This window comes from Xyrauchen texanus, chromosome 35 (genome assembly GCF_025860055.1).
Source record: "Xyrauchen texanus isolate HMW12.3.18 chromosome 35, RBS_HiC_50CHRs, whole genome shotgun sequence".
Lineage (NCBI taxonomy): Eukaryota > Metazoa > Chordata > Actinopteri > Cypriniformes > Catostomidae > Xyrauchen > Xyrauchen texanus.
Genome location: NC_068310.1, coordinates 31,849,860 through 31,867,819, shown reverse-complemented (window position 1 = coordinate 31,867,819; position 17,960 = coordinate 31,849,860). Strand labels below are relative to the sequence as shown.

General features: G+C 40.6%; 1 protein-coding gene across 2 annotated transcripts in view; it reads left to right on the top strand.

The window, feature by feature from the left end:
* Positions 1–17,449, top strand: part of nr1d4a (nuclear receptor subfamily 1, group D, member 4a) — a 29,693-nt gene extending 12,244 nt beyond the window's left edge. For both annotated transcript variants that reach the window (XM_052106035.1, XM_052106036.1), the window contains exons 2-8: positions 1,996–2,295; positions 2,425–2,513; positions 10,377–10,521; positions 13,189–13,766; positions 13,977–14,162; positions 15,570–15,780; positions 16,032–17,449. In XM_052106035.1, the coding sequence (XP_051961995.1) occupies positions 1,996–2,295; positions 2,425–2,513; positions 10,377–10,521; positions 13,189–13,766; positions 13,977–14,162; positions 15,570–15,780; positions 16,032–16,228 (1,706 nt within the window). In that variant the 3' untranslated portion in view covers positions 16,229–17,449. The remainder of the gene's footprint in view (positions 1–1,995; positions 2,296–2,424; positions 2,514–10,376; positions 10,522–13,188; positions 13,767–13,976; positions 14,163–15,569; positions 15,781–16,031) is intronic.
* Positions 17,450–17,960: the final 511 nt, after the last annotated feature.

Below are 17,960 nucleotides of genomic sequence, written 5' to 3'. Positions count from 1 at the left end.
CAAAAAACAGCTGTGCCTCAGACACTGCTGTTCTTTAATGAGGGGCATATCCTGTTATAATGTCATGTTCTCGCCGCCTCACATGTGCATCCAGGTGTGAGTATTTCTGTGTGTTTTGTGGAGTTACTAAGCTGGGCAGGGCTGAGTAGCATGCTCAGGGCTCTCTATCACACGGCTGTAAAATCTAGCTCTGCAGTACGTCAATAATAAATCCTGCCGCACGTGAAAGGATTACAAAAACACTTGAGCTAAAATAAATACCATGTGCAGCATGAGAAAACACAAGCAGGAGGAATAAGGAAGATGTTTGGTGGTAGTTTGATCTTGTACCCCTGTTTGCCTTCCTTCCCACAGAGGAGTTCTACATGATGTGTAAAGAAAAATAACAGAGTCACATGGAGGACTGTAAAAGGAAACCTGTTTATAGAAATGGGCAATAACAGCTTGTTATTTACTATTTATTAAATATAAATCTGAACATAAACATGGTATTATTTGGCATTCACTGTATGTAATTTCATATAAAGATAACAGATGGAAAATGAAAAAAGAAAAATATTTTGACCCACATATTAACAACATTTTATTACACTCTTTTAATAGTATAAAATGGCAGACTTGCATGTATACATGAACTAAAATACCATAATAGTGTAATTCCTGGAAAGTCAGATAAAAAGACTATTAGGCTAGTGTGAACAATGTAGGTAAAACGTTTATTTTTGACCCATGTATGCATTTTAGGTTTACAGTTTCCTACTGAAAGTTTATTGTCAAACTTCATGCAATCCTCTATTGTTGTGGGGAAATCAGAACCTTTGTGCAGATTGATTCGCAAGTTCAATCTGCTTTTTAGGCACTGCGACTGAGCTTGAACCGCAATTCCCTGGCCCAGACCCGACCGACCGTGTCCTTAGGTTGTTTAAAAGTCAAGCCAAAGCCACGGCGCACATTCTAACAAAACGTGATCCTAGTTGCCCTTCTCTTACAGGCAATGCCTGCATGCGTCCATCTGTGCATGAAACCGTATCGCAAACGCAAAACAATGGAATCTTCTGTCGCGCGCGCGCCCCCTGTGTATGCTTTTGCCAAAGAGCGCGCGACTCGCGATTGTTATAGAGGTTTACACGAGATTGCGGATTTGGTTTGGGCAGAAACGGTGTCAGGGATCCATGTGAGGCGGCGGTCAGGTGTTGTGCAGTAGGCTGGGGCACTGTGCCAGCGGAGCCATGAGGGCTATTATTGGAGAGGAAAGGCAGGACAGCTCGCGAACACGTGAGACAGTGGTCAGGCAGCACATCCTGAGCGCATGACAGGAGAGGATGCGATAGGATGCTGAGAGAAGGAGAAGCCTACGGGGGGGATGGGATTAAAACACGTAGCTAGTTTCATTTCAAATAGTGAAGGGCTACTCAAATAAAGCCATATAGCACGCTGGGTTGTTTCAACGGGGGACGTCGTAATCTGTTGCTGTGCAACCATTAATTTTTAGCGCTCGAGATCGTTTCGTATGAACGAGCAATTGTGTCTGTTGCATTCAGAGCAATGAGGCAACTTCTCTGAAAGAACAGAGCGCACCCCAGTCATTTATCATGACGATTAAGGCTACATCACCACACTCTTAATACATCCTTGTTGCAAGATCAAAATTCAACCTGTTATTTAAATGTACATTTCTGAATCAACCCTAAAAGATCCTAATGGTAATTTTCAAGTTGAATTTGAAATATATTGAATTTCATAGGATACACAATCCTTTTTAAATAGGGATTGAACATGTAAAAAATTAAAGTTGGTTTAACTTACAAAAATGTATCTTCAAAATTTAATTGACCACAGATTAATGTAATAATTTAATTGTAAATGCAATTCAGAGTTGCTTAATCAAAGTAGAAGTTTAATTTCATGTGGTGCAATATTTTGATAAAAACTTTGGTTGAAGTGTTTTGCTCCTTGGTCAGAGGCTTCATATACTTGATATCTGTGTTTCTACAGGGAGTGTGATACTTTACGCTGGTTCCAATGGCAGTGCCAGTCCCAGCCCAGGGAGCCCCTCCAGTGGCTATCAAACCCAGTCTCCATCCTCCCACTCCCAGCCCTCCTCCCCAGAGGAGGTCACATTCACTGAGATTGGGGTGCTTAAGCAGCAGGGAGGTGGAGAAACCCCATCATCTCCAAAACTGGTCTTTCAGTTCCCTGAAGTCTACAACAATTCCACAGCAGGTTCAAACCAGCACAGCTACTCCCATCCCATCGCTGGTAAAAGACCTTGTGGATTCACTGGGACATTCACTAGTAAGTGGCCTCTCTTTTTTCAGTTGAGAACCAGTCCATTACAATACAAAATTTAAGAGAGGTATCCACTTTGTGTCTTTTTACATCCTGTCCCCTTTTCCCTCCCTTTTTTTCTCTTTATCTGAGCAGAAACTGGTGGCATGGTGCTACTTTGTAAAGTATGTGGAGATATTGCATCTGGTCTCCACTATGGTGTCCATGCATGTGAAGGCTGCAAGGTGAGAAAGAGTGACACTATTTGCTGAAAAGACCAGCGTTCCAGTCCCATATTACTTTTTTTCTTATGCTGAACACAAAAGGAGATGTTTTAGTAAATATTGCAGTCTACAATACAATGGCAGTTGATATCGTGAAGTGACTTATTTTATAGCAAAAAAGACCCTAAATCGTCATAAATTTCGGCATCATATTCCAAGTCTTCCGAAGACATATGATAGGTGTGATGGCGTCTCGTTTCTTCTAATTCTTCTACCACCTTTTGAAGTCAGTCTTAATACAACCAGTATTTGAAACACGAACAAACCAAACGGTCTTCTTTTTAAATGTTTACTTATTTAACATAAAAAGTACACATACATGGTACGCACGGTCAAAAAACTGTGTTGCTTCCAACATTTCTAACTTCAAACTAAAAACTACATCACATAATACGCTATGACGTAATACTACCTGATTGGAAGCTCAAACACTGAAATGTTATCAAACCTAAACATTACTAAATTATGGATTTTATACCAATACATTTCTAATGAATTTTCAAGAAATAGTTTCCTTTTTTAACACTTAACTGTTTTTAAATTAAACTATTACTTTAGATGAACTAATTCTTATTTGGCTCTTACATTACCCGGCCCCTAATTGGTTAGGCAAGAGGACTAAGCAATTATAACTTAAACACTGAGAGCCAAACAGTTTCTAAATGTCCATATACTATCAACTTGTTTCTTCTCTTTTCACTCTTCTGACATCGCCTCTTCCAACAAGCACAGTTTGTTTACAGGTCTTTCCAGAGTGTTAGTCTTGGTCTTTATCTTCACTCTTCGTACTGTTCCATTGGAGTCCGGCAACGTTTCAACTACTTTTCCCATGAGCCAGGAGTTCCGTGGGGAAGAACTGTCCACTAGTAGCACAACATCTCCCGTCATGAAGTTTCTTCTTGGCTTCAGCCATTTCTGGCACTCCTGAAGAATTGGAAGGTATTCACGTGTCCATCTAGTCCAAAATAAATCCACAAGATATTGGACTTGCTTCCATCTCTTTCTTGTGTACATGTCATCTTTGCTGAAAATCCCTGGAGGCATGTTGGGTTGAGATTTCAACAGCAATAAGTGATTGGGTGTTAGAGGTTCTATGTCATTCACATCATCTGAAACAGTTGTAAGAGGCCTGCCGTTGATGATGCTTTCAACCTCGCACATTATTGTCAGAAGACAATCATCGCTCACTGCCTGCTCTTTCAACAGGGAGTTAAGGATTCTTCGCACAGTCCTAATTTGTCTTTCCCAAACCCCGCCTTGGTGCGGCGGCCGGGCTGTTGAATATCCACTTTATTCCATTTGGCTGCAAGGCTTTTTCAATCTTGTCATTATCCAGCTGTTGAATGGCTTCTCTCAACTCTCTTTCAGCGGCCACAAAATTTGTGCCGTTGTCAGAACGCATGATGGTGACTTGACCTCTTCTACACATAAAGCGACGAATTGCATTAATGCAGGAGTCTGTGTCGAGGCTATCCGCAACTTCGATGTGCACCGCTCTGAGTGTGAGGCAAGTGAACATCACGCCGTACCTTTTGACTGTTCCCCGGCCCCGCTTGGTGTCAAACGGCCCGAAGAAATCAACGCCGGTATTTGTGAAAGGAGGTTTATCTGGCAAGACCCTATCTTCAGGCAGGTTTGCCATCTTTTGCTCACCAACCTTTCCATTATTCCTGCGGCACACTGTACATTTGTTGATTATCTTTCGAATTGCAGAATTGGCTTGTGGGATCCAGTACCTGCATCTCAGTTGTGCCAAGACATAACTGCGTCCACAGTGTCCTGTTCTTTGGTGTATGTCTCTCAAAATCAATGTAGCAACTCTGCTGTGCTTTGAAAGAATTGCTGGATGTTTTGCATTTTCTGGCATGGCAGACTTGTTGAGTCTTCCGCCAACCCTTAACGTGCCATCTTGAAGAATCGGATCCAGTTTGAACAGCTGACTGCTGCGTCTGAGCGGTTTACCTTTCTCCAGTACTTTGATTTCTTCTCCAAACTGTTGTTTTTGACTAAATTGGATAATTTCTGACTCTGCAGCAACTAGATCGTCCAAGGTAAGTGATTTATTTTCTGTTGCTTTGAATTTCTTCATTTGTTGTTTTAACTTTGATCTTTCCTTTTCAGAGTCCTTTTCAGTTTGCCTGATAGTTCTTGATATTTCCTTTCTTTCCTCTTTCAGTTTCCACAGATTTTCCTTCACCTTTAAAATCCAGGCCACTGATCTTTTTAGTTTATGCCAGTCCGAGTAATAGTTGATTAGTTTGTTAATTGGTTCAATGTTTTCTTCAACTTTGATCATATTGATTGTAGCTCCATTCTTGACTTCCGGATCATTTTGAAAGCTTTCTTTCCTTTGCACAGGCTGTTCTGACCAGTCACATTCATTGTTCAGCAAGAAGTCCGGCCCATTGATCCATATTCCTCCTTGGACCAAACTCTTAGCTTTCAGGCCCCTGCTGGCTTGATCTGCAGGATTTTCCGTTGTTCTGACGTACTTCCATTGCGATGGCTTGGTTGCTTCTCGGATCAACGAGATTCTGTTCGCAACAAATGTTTTAAAACGAGCAGTTTCACTGTCAATATATCTGAGCACTGTAGTGCTGTCTGTCCAGAAAATAGATCGTTGCAGTGGAACTTGAAGCTCTTGATGTAACATCTTGTCTATTTTAACAGCGACAACTGCTGCAGTCAACTCCAGTCTGGGAATGGTGACCAGTTTGAGTGGGGCCACTCTTGACTTCCCCATGAGGAATGCACAACGCTTCTCACCTTGGCTATTCTCTAGCAGCAGATAAGACACTGTGCCGTATGCAGACTCTGAAGCGTCTGAAAAATGATGTAACTGTGCTGCTGCAGTGCATCCAAAATCTGTAGGCTTCAAACACCTGCTCACATGGAAGGTAGAGAGATGACTGACGTCTTTGATCCATCTTTTCCAATCTTCAGCGTGTTTTCCGCCAATGTTCTCATCCCATCCGTATTTTTCTTTACAAAGATCTTTCAACAGAAGTTTAGCGGGCAAGATGACTGGAGCCAGAAAGCCAAGTGGGTCGTAGATGGAATTCACTACTGATAAAATGCCTCTTCTGGTCATCGGCTTGTCTTGCAGCTTCATACTGTAGGTGAAAGTATCAGTTTCTGTGTCCCACTGTACACCGAGGGTCCTCTCGACCGGCAAAGCGTCATGTCTTAGATCCAGATCTTTCACTTCACTGGCTCTATGCACTTCAGAGATTGACATTAACACTTTCCTGCTATTGCTCATCCACTTTGTTAAAGTGAAGCCTCCGCTGGCACACAGGGTCCGAAGATCTCTAGCTAAGGTCACCGCATCTTCTTCTTTAGCTACACTCTTCAGACAGTCATCCACGTAGAAGTTGCGCAGGACTGTCCGGACAGCTTCTGGAGATGCATCAGCCCTGTTATCTTCAGCAGTTCTTTTCAGTGCATATGAGGCAACACTTGGTGAGGAAGTGGCTCGAAGAGGTGCACGGTCATTCGAAATTCCTCCATAGGCTCGTTCAACTTGCCGTTGGGCCACCAAAGAAAACGGAGTAGGTCTGCGTCACGTTCTGGTACCTTGACCTGATAAAACATCGACTCGATGTCCGCCATTATAGCTACTGGCTCCTCACGAAATCTTAAAAGGACACCAACTAACGTGTTGGTCAAGTCAGGTCCTTGGAGCAGCTCACTATTCAGAGACCTATCCTGAAACGAAGCTGTGCAGTCGAAGACCACCCGCAGCTTTCCTTTCTTCGGGTGATACACCCCGTGATGTGGTATGTAAAACAGCCTGTTGCTGTCCTGGTTCAGCTGTTGGAATGGAACTTGGACAGCGTAACCTTTGCCAATTATGGTCTCCATAAAGCCCTTGTACTCTTCAAAGAATTCAGGATTCTTCTTGAACTTTCTGAGCAAACAGGCTATGCGCTGTTCCGCCACACAACGGTTGTTAGGCATTTGGAGCTTCTCATTCCTGATTGGCAGTCCAATGCTGTAATGCCCGTTCTCAAAAATTGCCGTTTTCTGCACAAAGTGCAAAAACTGTTTGTCTTCATGAGACATCTCCTCTCGGTCATCGTAGTTACGCTCTGGAAAATCAGTGTTATACTGTTGAACCAGCAGCTTCTCAATCTCCATCACAGAGATTCTGTTTACTGAAAACGTAGGCGTTTCATTCATTGCATCATCCAGTTCCTTTCTTACAGGCCCATTGACAACCCAGCCAATGGCAGTCTTCACGGCATAAGGGCCTCCATCCTCAGCATTAATAACGTGCCATGGCTCCATTGCTCTTGAACAGTTAGCTCCAATAAGCAGACCTACATCCGCTGCTATCTCTGGCAAGCGTACTTCATTGAGATAAGGCCACTTCTGGATATCTGACTGTTTAGGTATGTTCTCGGTGTGAACAGGTATGTTGCTATGAGTGAACACCTTAGGTAGCTCAATGAACTTGGTGTCTTCCAGCCCACACACTTCCAGGTCTGATATGACGAAACTATTCATGAGCTTCTGTTCTCCTGGTTTGTCTTGACCCATGGTGCTAAGAAGTATTCGTGTCGGTTTCCCTTTAATGTTCAGTTTCTTTTGCAGGTCCTTTGTGCAGAACGTTGCTGTGCTTCCCGGGTCCAGAAAGGCGTATGTTTCAACACATTTGTCACTCTTTTTCGACTTGATCTTCACCGGTACTATTGACAGCACACATTTCGCTTCTCCGGCCCCCCGTGAGGCTACAGGACTCTTGCAGAATAGAAACTTGAGCACACGATACTTCACTTCCATGACGACCATCTTTCTTTTCAGGTGAGACAGAACCTTCTTCTTTTATTATGTGCAGAATGTCTGGATGCTTTAAAGCACATTCTTTACACTCAATTCTTCTTTTGCAGAATTTGCTAAGATGACCCGGAACTAAGCATCCAAAACATAAGCCCTTCAGTTTTAAGAAATCCACACGCTCTTTATGTGGTTGATCTTTGATTTTGCTACATGAGGCAAGGGTGTGAGGTTGCTGGCAGTACAAACACGGCTTCTCAAAGGCACTCACAGTTTTACTTGAGTTCGCTGGTTTAACATGTGTTTCTTGAGGCCCTTTGGTTTCGGTGGAAACATTGATCGCGAAACTGCTTCCACGGACCTCTTTCCTTCCATAATGCTTATCTTTATGGTCAATCTTTCCACTAGAGGTTGGGCGGCTGTCTGAAATATTACCAAAGAGGGGATCCATCGCTATTCTAGCTTGGCGGTCTATGTAGTTCACCAAATCAGCAAACTTTGCTCTCCTGCCTCTTCGCTCTTTCATGTCATAAGCTTCAGCACGCCAACGTTCCCTCATTTTGTACGGTAGCTTAGACACCACTGTCCGTAAGTTGGTTGGGTTGTCCATCTCCTCTAAGAATTCGATGTCTTCCATAGTATTGCGACATCCAATCAAAAACATTGCATAGGCGTTCAATGCTTTCCCATCATCAGACTTCACTTGAGGCCATTTGAGTGCTTTGTCAATGTACGCACTGGCAATCCGTAATTCATCCCCATAGTGCTTATGAAGTAATCGCTTTGCCTCGCAGTAACCTTTGTTAGGTGTCATATGAGCACAGCTGCGAACAAGCTCTTGAGGTTCACCGGCCGTAAATTGTTCCAAGAAGTACAATTTATCTTGATCATTGCTGGTTTTCTGCTCTATTGCGTGCTCAAATGCCCTCATGAAAGATTTGTATTGTAGCGCATCACCCTTGAACACAGGAATGTCTTTTGTTGGTAGATGAGATAGCTGCTGTTGTTTTACAAGTAACTCAGTGATTACATTCTGTTTTTGCATAACCGCTAGTATGTCATCACCTCTGTTAGCTTGAGCATTAGGCAAATAATTGGAGACTGATTGTGACTGTTGTTGTATTCGGAGTGTCGCGTTTGTGGTTGAACATGAATGTTCAGTATTAGCTTGTTGTGGGAGCATAATGCTAGTTCTTTCCTTCACATGTCCACCTCGTGGCTTTTGTGCTGTTATGTAGCTACTCAAATCATCTTCAGATCTCTCATATTCTTTAAGCACCCTTAATTTTGCTTTGCTCTCAGCTAATGCAGTTTCCAACTCTAACTCATCCTTTTCAGCTTTGATTCTAGCTGCTTCAAACTCAAGCTGTTGCATTTTCTTTAGTGCTGCAGCACGTTCGAGCAGGGCTGCATGTTCTGCTTCCTGTCTAGCTCTTGTTGACGATACTCGTGATGCAACTGAAGTTCGACTTACTTGTGATCCACGTTGGCTTGCATGTGCAACATCGCTGACCCCTACCTGTGAAACGCTGTCATTTGATTTAACAGTTTCTTGCAAATAATCAACCACATTATTTTCTTCTTGCAGTACATTTTCCACTGTCAGTATGGGTTCATGCTTAGTTGCAATCCACTTTTTAGTCATTTTCATAAATCCTCTAATTGTTGCCATTTTAAGTTCGACCCAGTTCTCTTGATCAAATGTTTTTTCATCTTCAGTCAAAAGATTTGCAACTTCGTTGTTGAGACGGTTAAACTCATTTAGTGACGTTGCAAAATCATTTTCCATCATATTTTTCACCATTTGTAAATTTTGAGCATCACTCATCATTGTCTCTAACTCTTTTCTTTTGCTTGTCAGAGTTCCTAATGTTCGTCTCCTCAGTGCAATGCACCTCTGCAATCTCTCCTCTAATGCCTTCTCTGTCAGCTTATGTGACCTTCCCTGTTCCATTGTATCCTCGATACATCTATGTTCACCTTCCTCAGCCATCTTACAAATTGCAGAGTTAATTCTTTAGTTGTAAGCATGCAAACGGAGCACTTTCTTCAGATAATTTTTTTTCTTAATAAACCGAGTGCAAAACAACTTCTTAAAGATCGCCACACCTCCGCATTGACTGAATCAAGCTTGCTATCAGCATACGTTTTATGCAGGGAGAAGTTCACCGTTTGCAGTTTCTAACACAGAGCCGTAGGTTTTTTTCGTTTTCTTCCGAACTCACTCATTATCTTCATGCATCCGTATCACGTCCTTCCTTGACCATCCTCATAGATAAAAGGTAGTTTTCGATACCTTGGAGAAAGCCTTGGCGGATCACCCGTTTTCCGTGACCGCTTATTTTAGCGAGTTTTTTGACTAATGTGATGGCGTCTCGTTTCTTCTAATTCTTCTACCACCTTTTGAAGTCAGTCTTAATACAACCAGTATTTGAAACACGAACAAACCAAACGGTCTTCTTTTTAAATGTTTACTTATTTAACATAAAAAGTACACATACATGGTACGCACGGTCAAAAAACTGTGTTGCTTCCAACATTTCTAACTTCAAACTAAAAACTACATCACATAATACGCTATGACGTAATACTACCTGATTGGAAGCTCAAACACTGAAATGTTATCAAACCTAAACATTACTAAATTATGGATTTTATACCAATACATTTCTAATGAATTTTCAAGAAATAGTTTCCTTTTTTAACACTTAACTGTTTTTAAATTAAACTATTACTTTAGATGAACTAATTCTTATTTGGCTCTTACAATAGGTTTTGGTGAGAAACAACTTGAATTTAAGTAATTTTTCATTTGAAATCGAAACCATGCCAATTCTTGCTTGAACATGTGAGCTACTGTAAACAAGCGTGCAAGGAATATCAAGATTTTCACTGCAAACGTTTTTGTTTCTCACCAAAAAATGCAACATACTGTATTCTGGTGCCCATTGCTGTGTTTCAGTGTTGTAAATATCAAAATGTGCAGAGTCTTTTGTGTCATAGCATATTTTTTTCATCATATCACATGTATTTTGTTGTTTCCAGGGATTCTTCCGGCGTAGCATTCAGCAGAGCATCAACTACAAGATGTGTGTGAAGAATGAGAACTGTCTGATCATGCGCATGAACCGCAACCGTTGCCAACACTGCCGCTTCAAGAAATGCATGTCTGTTGGCATGTCCCGTGATGGTGAGTATATGAAAAAAAGTAAAAAGTCATACGTTCATATCATAGCACAGCCCAGAACCACACCCTGCCCATCACAACCTACTTTCTTTTTTTAGTCTTGCAATGTTGGCAACTTTCAAGAGAGCAAGTTTCATTTAGTTTGGATGCGCAATCGTTTTCATCTCTCGCTTGCACTTTGTGGTCTCTCCTTTTTCTCGCCTTCTTCTCTCAGTTGGTTTACACTCCCCCTTCCGCATGTTCCCTATCTCTGCCTCCCGATCCCTCATTGAGAATATGATTTATGAGGAATGGAGTCACACAGTCCCTGAAGCTATTTGTCATCTATAAAACTGCAGCAAATACTGGAATTATTTTGAGAAACTGGAACACGGGCGACTTAACTACCACACTCTTGCCCTTACAACATCCTCAGCAATTAATGTTGTGTGGCAGCAATAATTACACAAGGGATGCAGAAAAAGGCATGCATCTGAACTCCTCTCTCCCATCAGTAGAACAAGTCATGAGTTAGTAAAAGTGTTTAGATGTCAGAAGATAGCATTGTGTGAGAAACAGGCATTTATGAACTGATAATCTGCCATTTTTCACAGGAAATGTGTAGTTGTTTTAGTGCCTCTAGTGTTCATTTCAACAGAAAACTGCCATAATATGTACAATGAGCCATGTAGAAATCATTGTGCAAAGATATGGGGATAGTAACATGTTTCATTGAACATCATTCAGTGAGATTAGGTAGACATTTTTTTAAAGAACCAGATAGCAAAAATGACATCCATATTATACTTGTACATTATGACCTATTTAGGCTAATACCTATTTAGACTTCTGATAGATTCTCGGCAGCATTTCACACGCTGTAATCAGTATGCAGTAGAAGAGGATCTGTGTGAAAGGGGTTGGCTGCGTTAGCGGATTGTGCTTTTGTTCTAAGTAGGCACCAAAAGAAATTAGTCCACTGGAGGAGGTAAACAGTCATTTTAACCCTGGTGCCTGTAAATTGTAGGGTCCACAACCTAGAAACCTGTTTCTCTGATAGGTCCTATTGCACAAACAGGAAAGCCTCATATAACTGCCTCAAAAGCCACAATAGATGCCCTGATTTCATTGCAGTCAATAGTGTGATTTTGGTTGTGTGATACAAACAGATGTTTGCTTTGACACGATGGCGTGGTTTCATTTTCGCCATTGTCTTGATATTTCATAGACTAGTATTCAGTGCAGCACTCTGGCGGTATATATGTGTCACATTGTTTCGTGTGTGATGAACAAATTACGACCTTTGTAGATTCATACCAAGAATTTTTGTTCTAGTTCAGTGTCAAATGTTTGAGTAAGTGGTAAGTCAGTGGCAGACTTGGCATAGAAAAATATTTGTCATGCAGTGATTGCATTTTCGCTGCAGAACAAAACACACTGAAGACATGTTACCCCTGTTTAGGCTTATCTCAGTTTCTCGGATGCTGGTTTTATGGGACATATATGATATATGGTCCAGCTCCGCCCTCTCTCTACCCAGGATGTACCACAAAACCTCACACTGACTGTCACCTCAGTCCACCAAATGATGCATTGTGCTCCTGTCCTTTCCATTTTCTTTTTCCCTTTAATTTCTATGTACTTTCCTTTCCTTTACCTGTTCTTTCCTTTTCTTTTCATTTTAATTTAATTTCCCTTTCTTTTCTTTTACTCTTTCCTTTCCCTTCCTTTCCCCTTCCTTTCCTTTCCATTTTCATTTCATTTTAAGTTTCCTTTCCTTTTCCTTTTTTCCCTTGCGTATCCTTTCCCGTTTCCTTTCCTTTTCCCTTTTCTCTTTCCTTCTTTTTTCTCTTCTCTTTTCTCTTCTCTATTTCTCATCACAGTCATTAGTTTCTCTCTCAATTACCATGGCATTGTCATCACGTTCTGCCTGACCCACTGCCCTACTTACAGCTTGAAAGAGGGAGGCAAAGTAGCAGAAGGATGAAGAGAGGAAGGGGAGGTAGTGAATGAGAGAGAAATTAAGAGTGGGGGAAGGCAACATATGGTACCATAGGTGCTATTTTTAGACTCAACAGCTGACTGACTTTCTTAAAGGAGGGAGATGACATTGGAGAGGAGAGTGAGGGGCTTGTAAAAGATGCGAGTGCATCCAACTCTACACCAACACATTTTATGTTCATCTATATTTAACACCAGGATGACCAGAGGTTAGGCATGCTGTTAGCAAGTTGTCTCTTGCACAGCCGCTATGCTTTTTTTCCAGCATTACTTTATTTTATTGGATTAGGTTAGATCTTGTATCCCCATGTGCTACAGTATGAAAGAAATGGGTCACATCAATGAAAATGTTGATGGTAAATTAGTAGGATTTCTTTATGCTCTGGTATATTGGTTATTCTGATGGCAAATGCAATATTGGTTTGTATAAATTGGAGCGGTATGATTTTATTGGCTAATATTATTTTTCTCACCTGTGTGGCCTTGGTTACCTTAGTAGAGGAAAAACAGTTGTTTCAGATAAAGTTATTGCATTTTGATGAAAGATTTTATTAGATTTTGTTTAAATTTTTTCAATAACATGTGCTTATGTTTTATGCACACCAGAGACATTTACTAAGAAATTATATGGGCTAAATTTTGATTTCATTTTGATTTTAAACCTATTGTGTCTCTCTATCTGACCCCCAGCTGTGCGCTTTGGCCGCATTCCTAAACGAGAGAAGCAGCGGTTGTTGGATGAGATGCAAAGCTACATGAACAGCCTCAACGAATTGTCTACCATGGGCATGGAAACCTCCCCACAACACGAAGCACCTCCCAGCCCCACTGAGAGCCAATCCAAAGAGGCCATTGGTGCCTTATCCCGTGCCTACCAGGACATCTTCACAAACACACAGGACCACCAGACCAACAAGAGAGCAGTCCGCATCAACACCAGCAATGGATCATGCACTTTTCAAAACAACCCTTCTCAGGACTCCACCTACAATCATGCTAACCCACTTGTGGGATATCACTCGGCTTCCCATGAAAGCTTTTCAGCTCCACCTCGCTGCCCAGTTGCTTCCAGTGAGAGCAAATGCCCCGTCTCATTGATGGACAACATTCGGTACTGCTACGCTCCTTCGTTCAGCCAAAATCCCTCCCAATCTAGTGTTAGCCCATCCCCACAGCCTTCTCAGGCCAAGTACAACAGCTACCCAGTTGGGGAGTCCCAAAGCCAGACTTTGTGTCCGTTGAAGTTGGCTGCCGGCTCCAAAGTGCTGGTGAGTAGTGTTTAGAGAGAAACTGTATGTCATAGTGTCATTAAATAAAGCAGTAATATTACATTTATGAAGCCTTGTGTGGAGGCCTTTAAACTAAAATAAATGTAAGATCATAAAAAAAGAAAAGATCAATAAATTAGGCTCTCATAGAGAGCATAGGAAACCCTTACAATGGGGTAATAAAAATGCCTCACACTGTGTCTCCTCCAGGCCTGTCCATTGAATGCATGCCCCGTGTCAGCACCTGGCATCTCGAGTCAGCAGGTGTGGGAATCTTTCTCGCAGTGCTTCACCCCAGCTGTGCGTGAAGTGGTTGAGTTTGCGAAGGGCATTCCAGGTTTCCAGGAGCTCTGCCAGCATGATCAAGTCATGTTGCTTAAAGCAGGCACATTCCAGGTATTGATCACATGATCCCCATAAGTCTCTCCTGACATTTAACAATCATTTAATTGTTGCTAAAGCATTAAAGGAATAGTTAACTCCTAGATTAAATGTTTGTTATAATTTACTCACCCTCAAGTGGGGTCAGATTGATGAAACATTCTTAAAGGAATTGTTCACCCCAAAATGATCATTCTCTCATCATTTACTCACCATTATGCCATCTCAAACTTGTATGACTTTCATTCTTATGCAGAACACAAACAAAAATATTTTAAAGGATATATTATTTGTTTTTGTCCATACAATGCAAGTCAGTGGGGTCCAAAACGTTCAAGCTCCAAATAGAACATAAAGGCTGCACAAAATTAATCCATACTCGAGTAGTTTAAACAATGCATGTCTTTTGAAGTGATACAAAGAGTTAACGAGCTTCTCTCGTTAGTTCTCCAACGAGCCTGCAGATGTTAATATTTATAGTAAAAAAGGAATTACACTTTTGTCTGTTTCTCACCTGAAACAGATTAGATCTCTTCAGAAAACATGGATTAAACCACTCGAGTAATATGGATTATCTTTATGCTGCCTTGCTTTGTGGAGCTTGAAAGTGTTTGACCCCATTGAATTGCATTATATGGGGATAAACACATCATACATCTATGAAAATATCTTTTGTTTGTGTTCCGTGGAAAAAGGAAAATCATACGAGTTTGAGCCACAGGAAAACAATGAGAGGAATATAATGTTTGGGTGAAATATTTCTTTAATAATTCAAGCTCCAAAAGGACAAGAATGCACCACAAAATACCATAAAAGAAGTCCATATAATTTATGTGCTAAATTCCAAGTCTTCTGAAACAATACAATAGCTATACATACAATGAGAAAAACAAACCAAAATGTAATTTGTTTTTAACTGAAAATCTTGTCCTCCATCAGTTTAAATCATGATTTATCATGACTAGGTCTGTTCCTCACAAAAACCTATCATATGGATTTAGAACATATGGACTAATTTTATTGTATTTTTGCTGTCCTTTTTGGAGCTTTGTGTTAAAAGTCGCCATTTACTTTAATTGAAAGAAGAAGAACAGCTTTGACCAAAAGAAAGAAAATCGTTGAAAGGGTGAATAAATGTGACCTGCTCCATCATTTTGAGTCACTTTGACCCAGAAACACATTTGGAGGAAAGTCTCAGCTTTCTACATGACATCAATGATATGTTCCTACTCCAATCCATTGGCGAAATATAATCATTTAAATGTTGGGTGATATAATAATTAAAATAAACCTCAGAATTATGGAGCAGGACACAAATAATCACAAATTCATATTTTTGGGTGAACCTTTCCTTTAACCATCACATTTAGAGTGCAGTTAGTTTTCCTTCGTCTGATTCAGGCATCTTGTTTTCTTTTGCAGGTGCTTATGGTGAGGTTTTGTTCACTTTTCAACCCAAAGGAAAGAACTGTGACTTTCCTAAATGGTCAGACATACCCGCTGGCAACGCTTAGAGGACTGGGCATGGGCTCCTTGCTGGATGCCATGTTTGAATTCAGCGCAAAGCTTTGCTCTCTGGGCCTGGATTCAGATGAGTTGGCACTTTTTATGGCTGTGGTGCTGGTTTCTGCAGGTAAGAACACAAAGAGTTCAAAAGTTACTTAGTAATAGTAAACCTTTAACCCTTAGAATTACACTTTGGACTCGTCCCACAACATTTGTGCTATGGACATGAATCATATCTCAAATTGTGCAGCTTGTTGAGGAGAGTTGTGCTTTATCTAAGTGATTAGACTTCACACAGTAAAACAGTGTGAATTGTAACAAAGTTTTTTTTTGTTGCTATTTTGATTAGATGATAAATTGTTATTCATTTGTCCACAGATTGCTCTGGCATTTCGGATACTGTGGCTGTTGAACAGTTACAGGAGGGCCTCATCCGGGCACTGCGCACCATAATGATCCGTCGCCGCCCCGATCACAGCTCTCTCTTTCCCAAATTGCTCCTGCGCCTGCCAGACCTGCGCACCCTCAACAACCTTCACTCCGATAAGCTGCTGGCCTTCCGAATCGACCCCTGAGCTATCCTGATTGGATGTGCAGCTGCCACTCACCCAAAAGCCACGATTGGCCAATCAGAAAAGATTTTCCCTGAATAAGGGGAAGAATGCACATTTAGATGGAGAGGCATTGAGCATGTTCCCATAGGAACCATTGATTTTGTTATGTGATTATCAACATGGACAGATGGCGACAAGCTCGACAAGCCGAAAACGAGACTAAATCTCCATTTAAAGCTTTTTCTCATCGTATTCATACATGCATTGCCCCATTTACCATCTGCCCTTCTGTGCAACTCTCTTCTAAGAGCATTGTTTATATTTGTGTCATATCATCATAAATAGGCTCACCGCAGAACTTTTAAAGACCAAAAATGGGTCATTTCTCAATACAACCTGCAAACCCTGTAGACGAAAGAGTCTTTAGTCAGCAATTACACAATGCATACAATAAAATAATTACTTAAGGGACCATTTTTAAGCCAATTGTGTGTGAATGTGCCTGTGTGTTTGAGAAAGGGATGGAAACACCACGTACATGAGACATAGATATCTCTAATACAATTATGTCACATTATATCAGTAATACAGTTATGTATCACCTGTGTTGGTGTGTAACATATGATTGCACAACATAACTGTATCTACAAGTACTCTAATGACCAGTAATGTTCTTTGAAAATGGTTAAAGAGACTGATTTTAAATGCCATTTCACTTTTGAAATTAGAAGATACAAGTGTAATTTATTAATTTGCATTTTTTATAACAGTTTGTCAAGTATAATACTGAAAACAGTTTGTCAAGGATTTTACCTGTTCTCTTTGAACATATATCTGGATCTAGGGATACAAAACCAGCAGGCAATCTCTCCTATGCATGTTATGTTATTTTTTCTTCTGCTGTTTTTTTATTGTAAATATTGCACAGTTGCACCAGAATGTGCTCCAATCAGAGGAACAGGATATGCAGTTGTTTTTTTTGTAATGTTGTGTGTTTGACTTGAGATGGGGCGTTTGGTGCCTTGTAATGCAAAGGACTTCATTTGCGTGTTTTGGGAAAGAGCCCCTGATCCTCTGGCACCAGCATAGTCCCTTCACTGATATCACGGAGCACGTGAAGAAAACATTTTGGACTATTGTGTCCAGGTGGTTGATTTGATTGGTTTTGTTGGTTATTATTATGGTTAAAGTATTGTTATTCAATGATATTGTAATGTATATTTTGTAAATAGTTTTCTTCAGTAGAACCAATATAAATATGATTATATATTCTGTTGTGTTATGTGTTTTTTCCATCTGTGCATTAATGCATTTATGTTTTATTGTCTGAAAACTTCATTTAAAAGGTAAATACAGAGACACTCATTCATTGGGCTTGAGCAAAAATATATTAAAGTGGCATCATCTGGCATTATTAATACATTATAAACTATGTAGTGAGCTTTAGAATATTTATTTTTTAGTAAAGCTGATTTATATGGAACACCAATACACCCTTTTTGCATTCTAAAGATTAAGTAGAGAAACCATTTGGGCTTTCATGCTTGTATTTAGTAGATGAGCTTTTCAAAGTGTAGTAGAAATAATTTTAACTGGCCTGAAACTGTCAGTCAACTGTTAGTTGTCAAACAGACTCAGTTAATCCGTTTTCATTTAGAACAGAGAAAAAGCATACACTTCATTCTTTAGTTAGCATTCTTACTAATAAAAGTTGTCAGATTAATTGAGAATGTACCTCCTCATTGTAACAAAT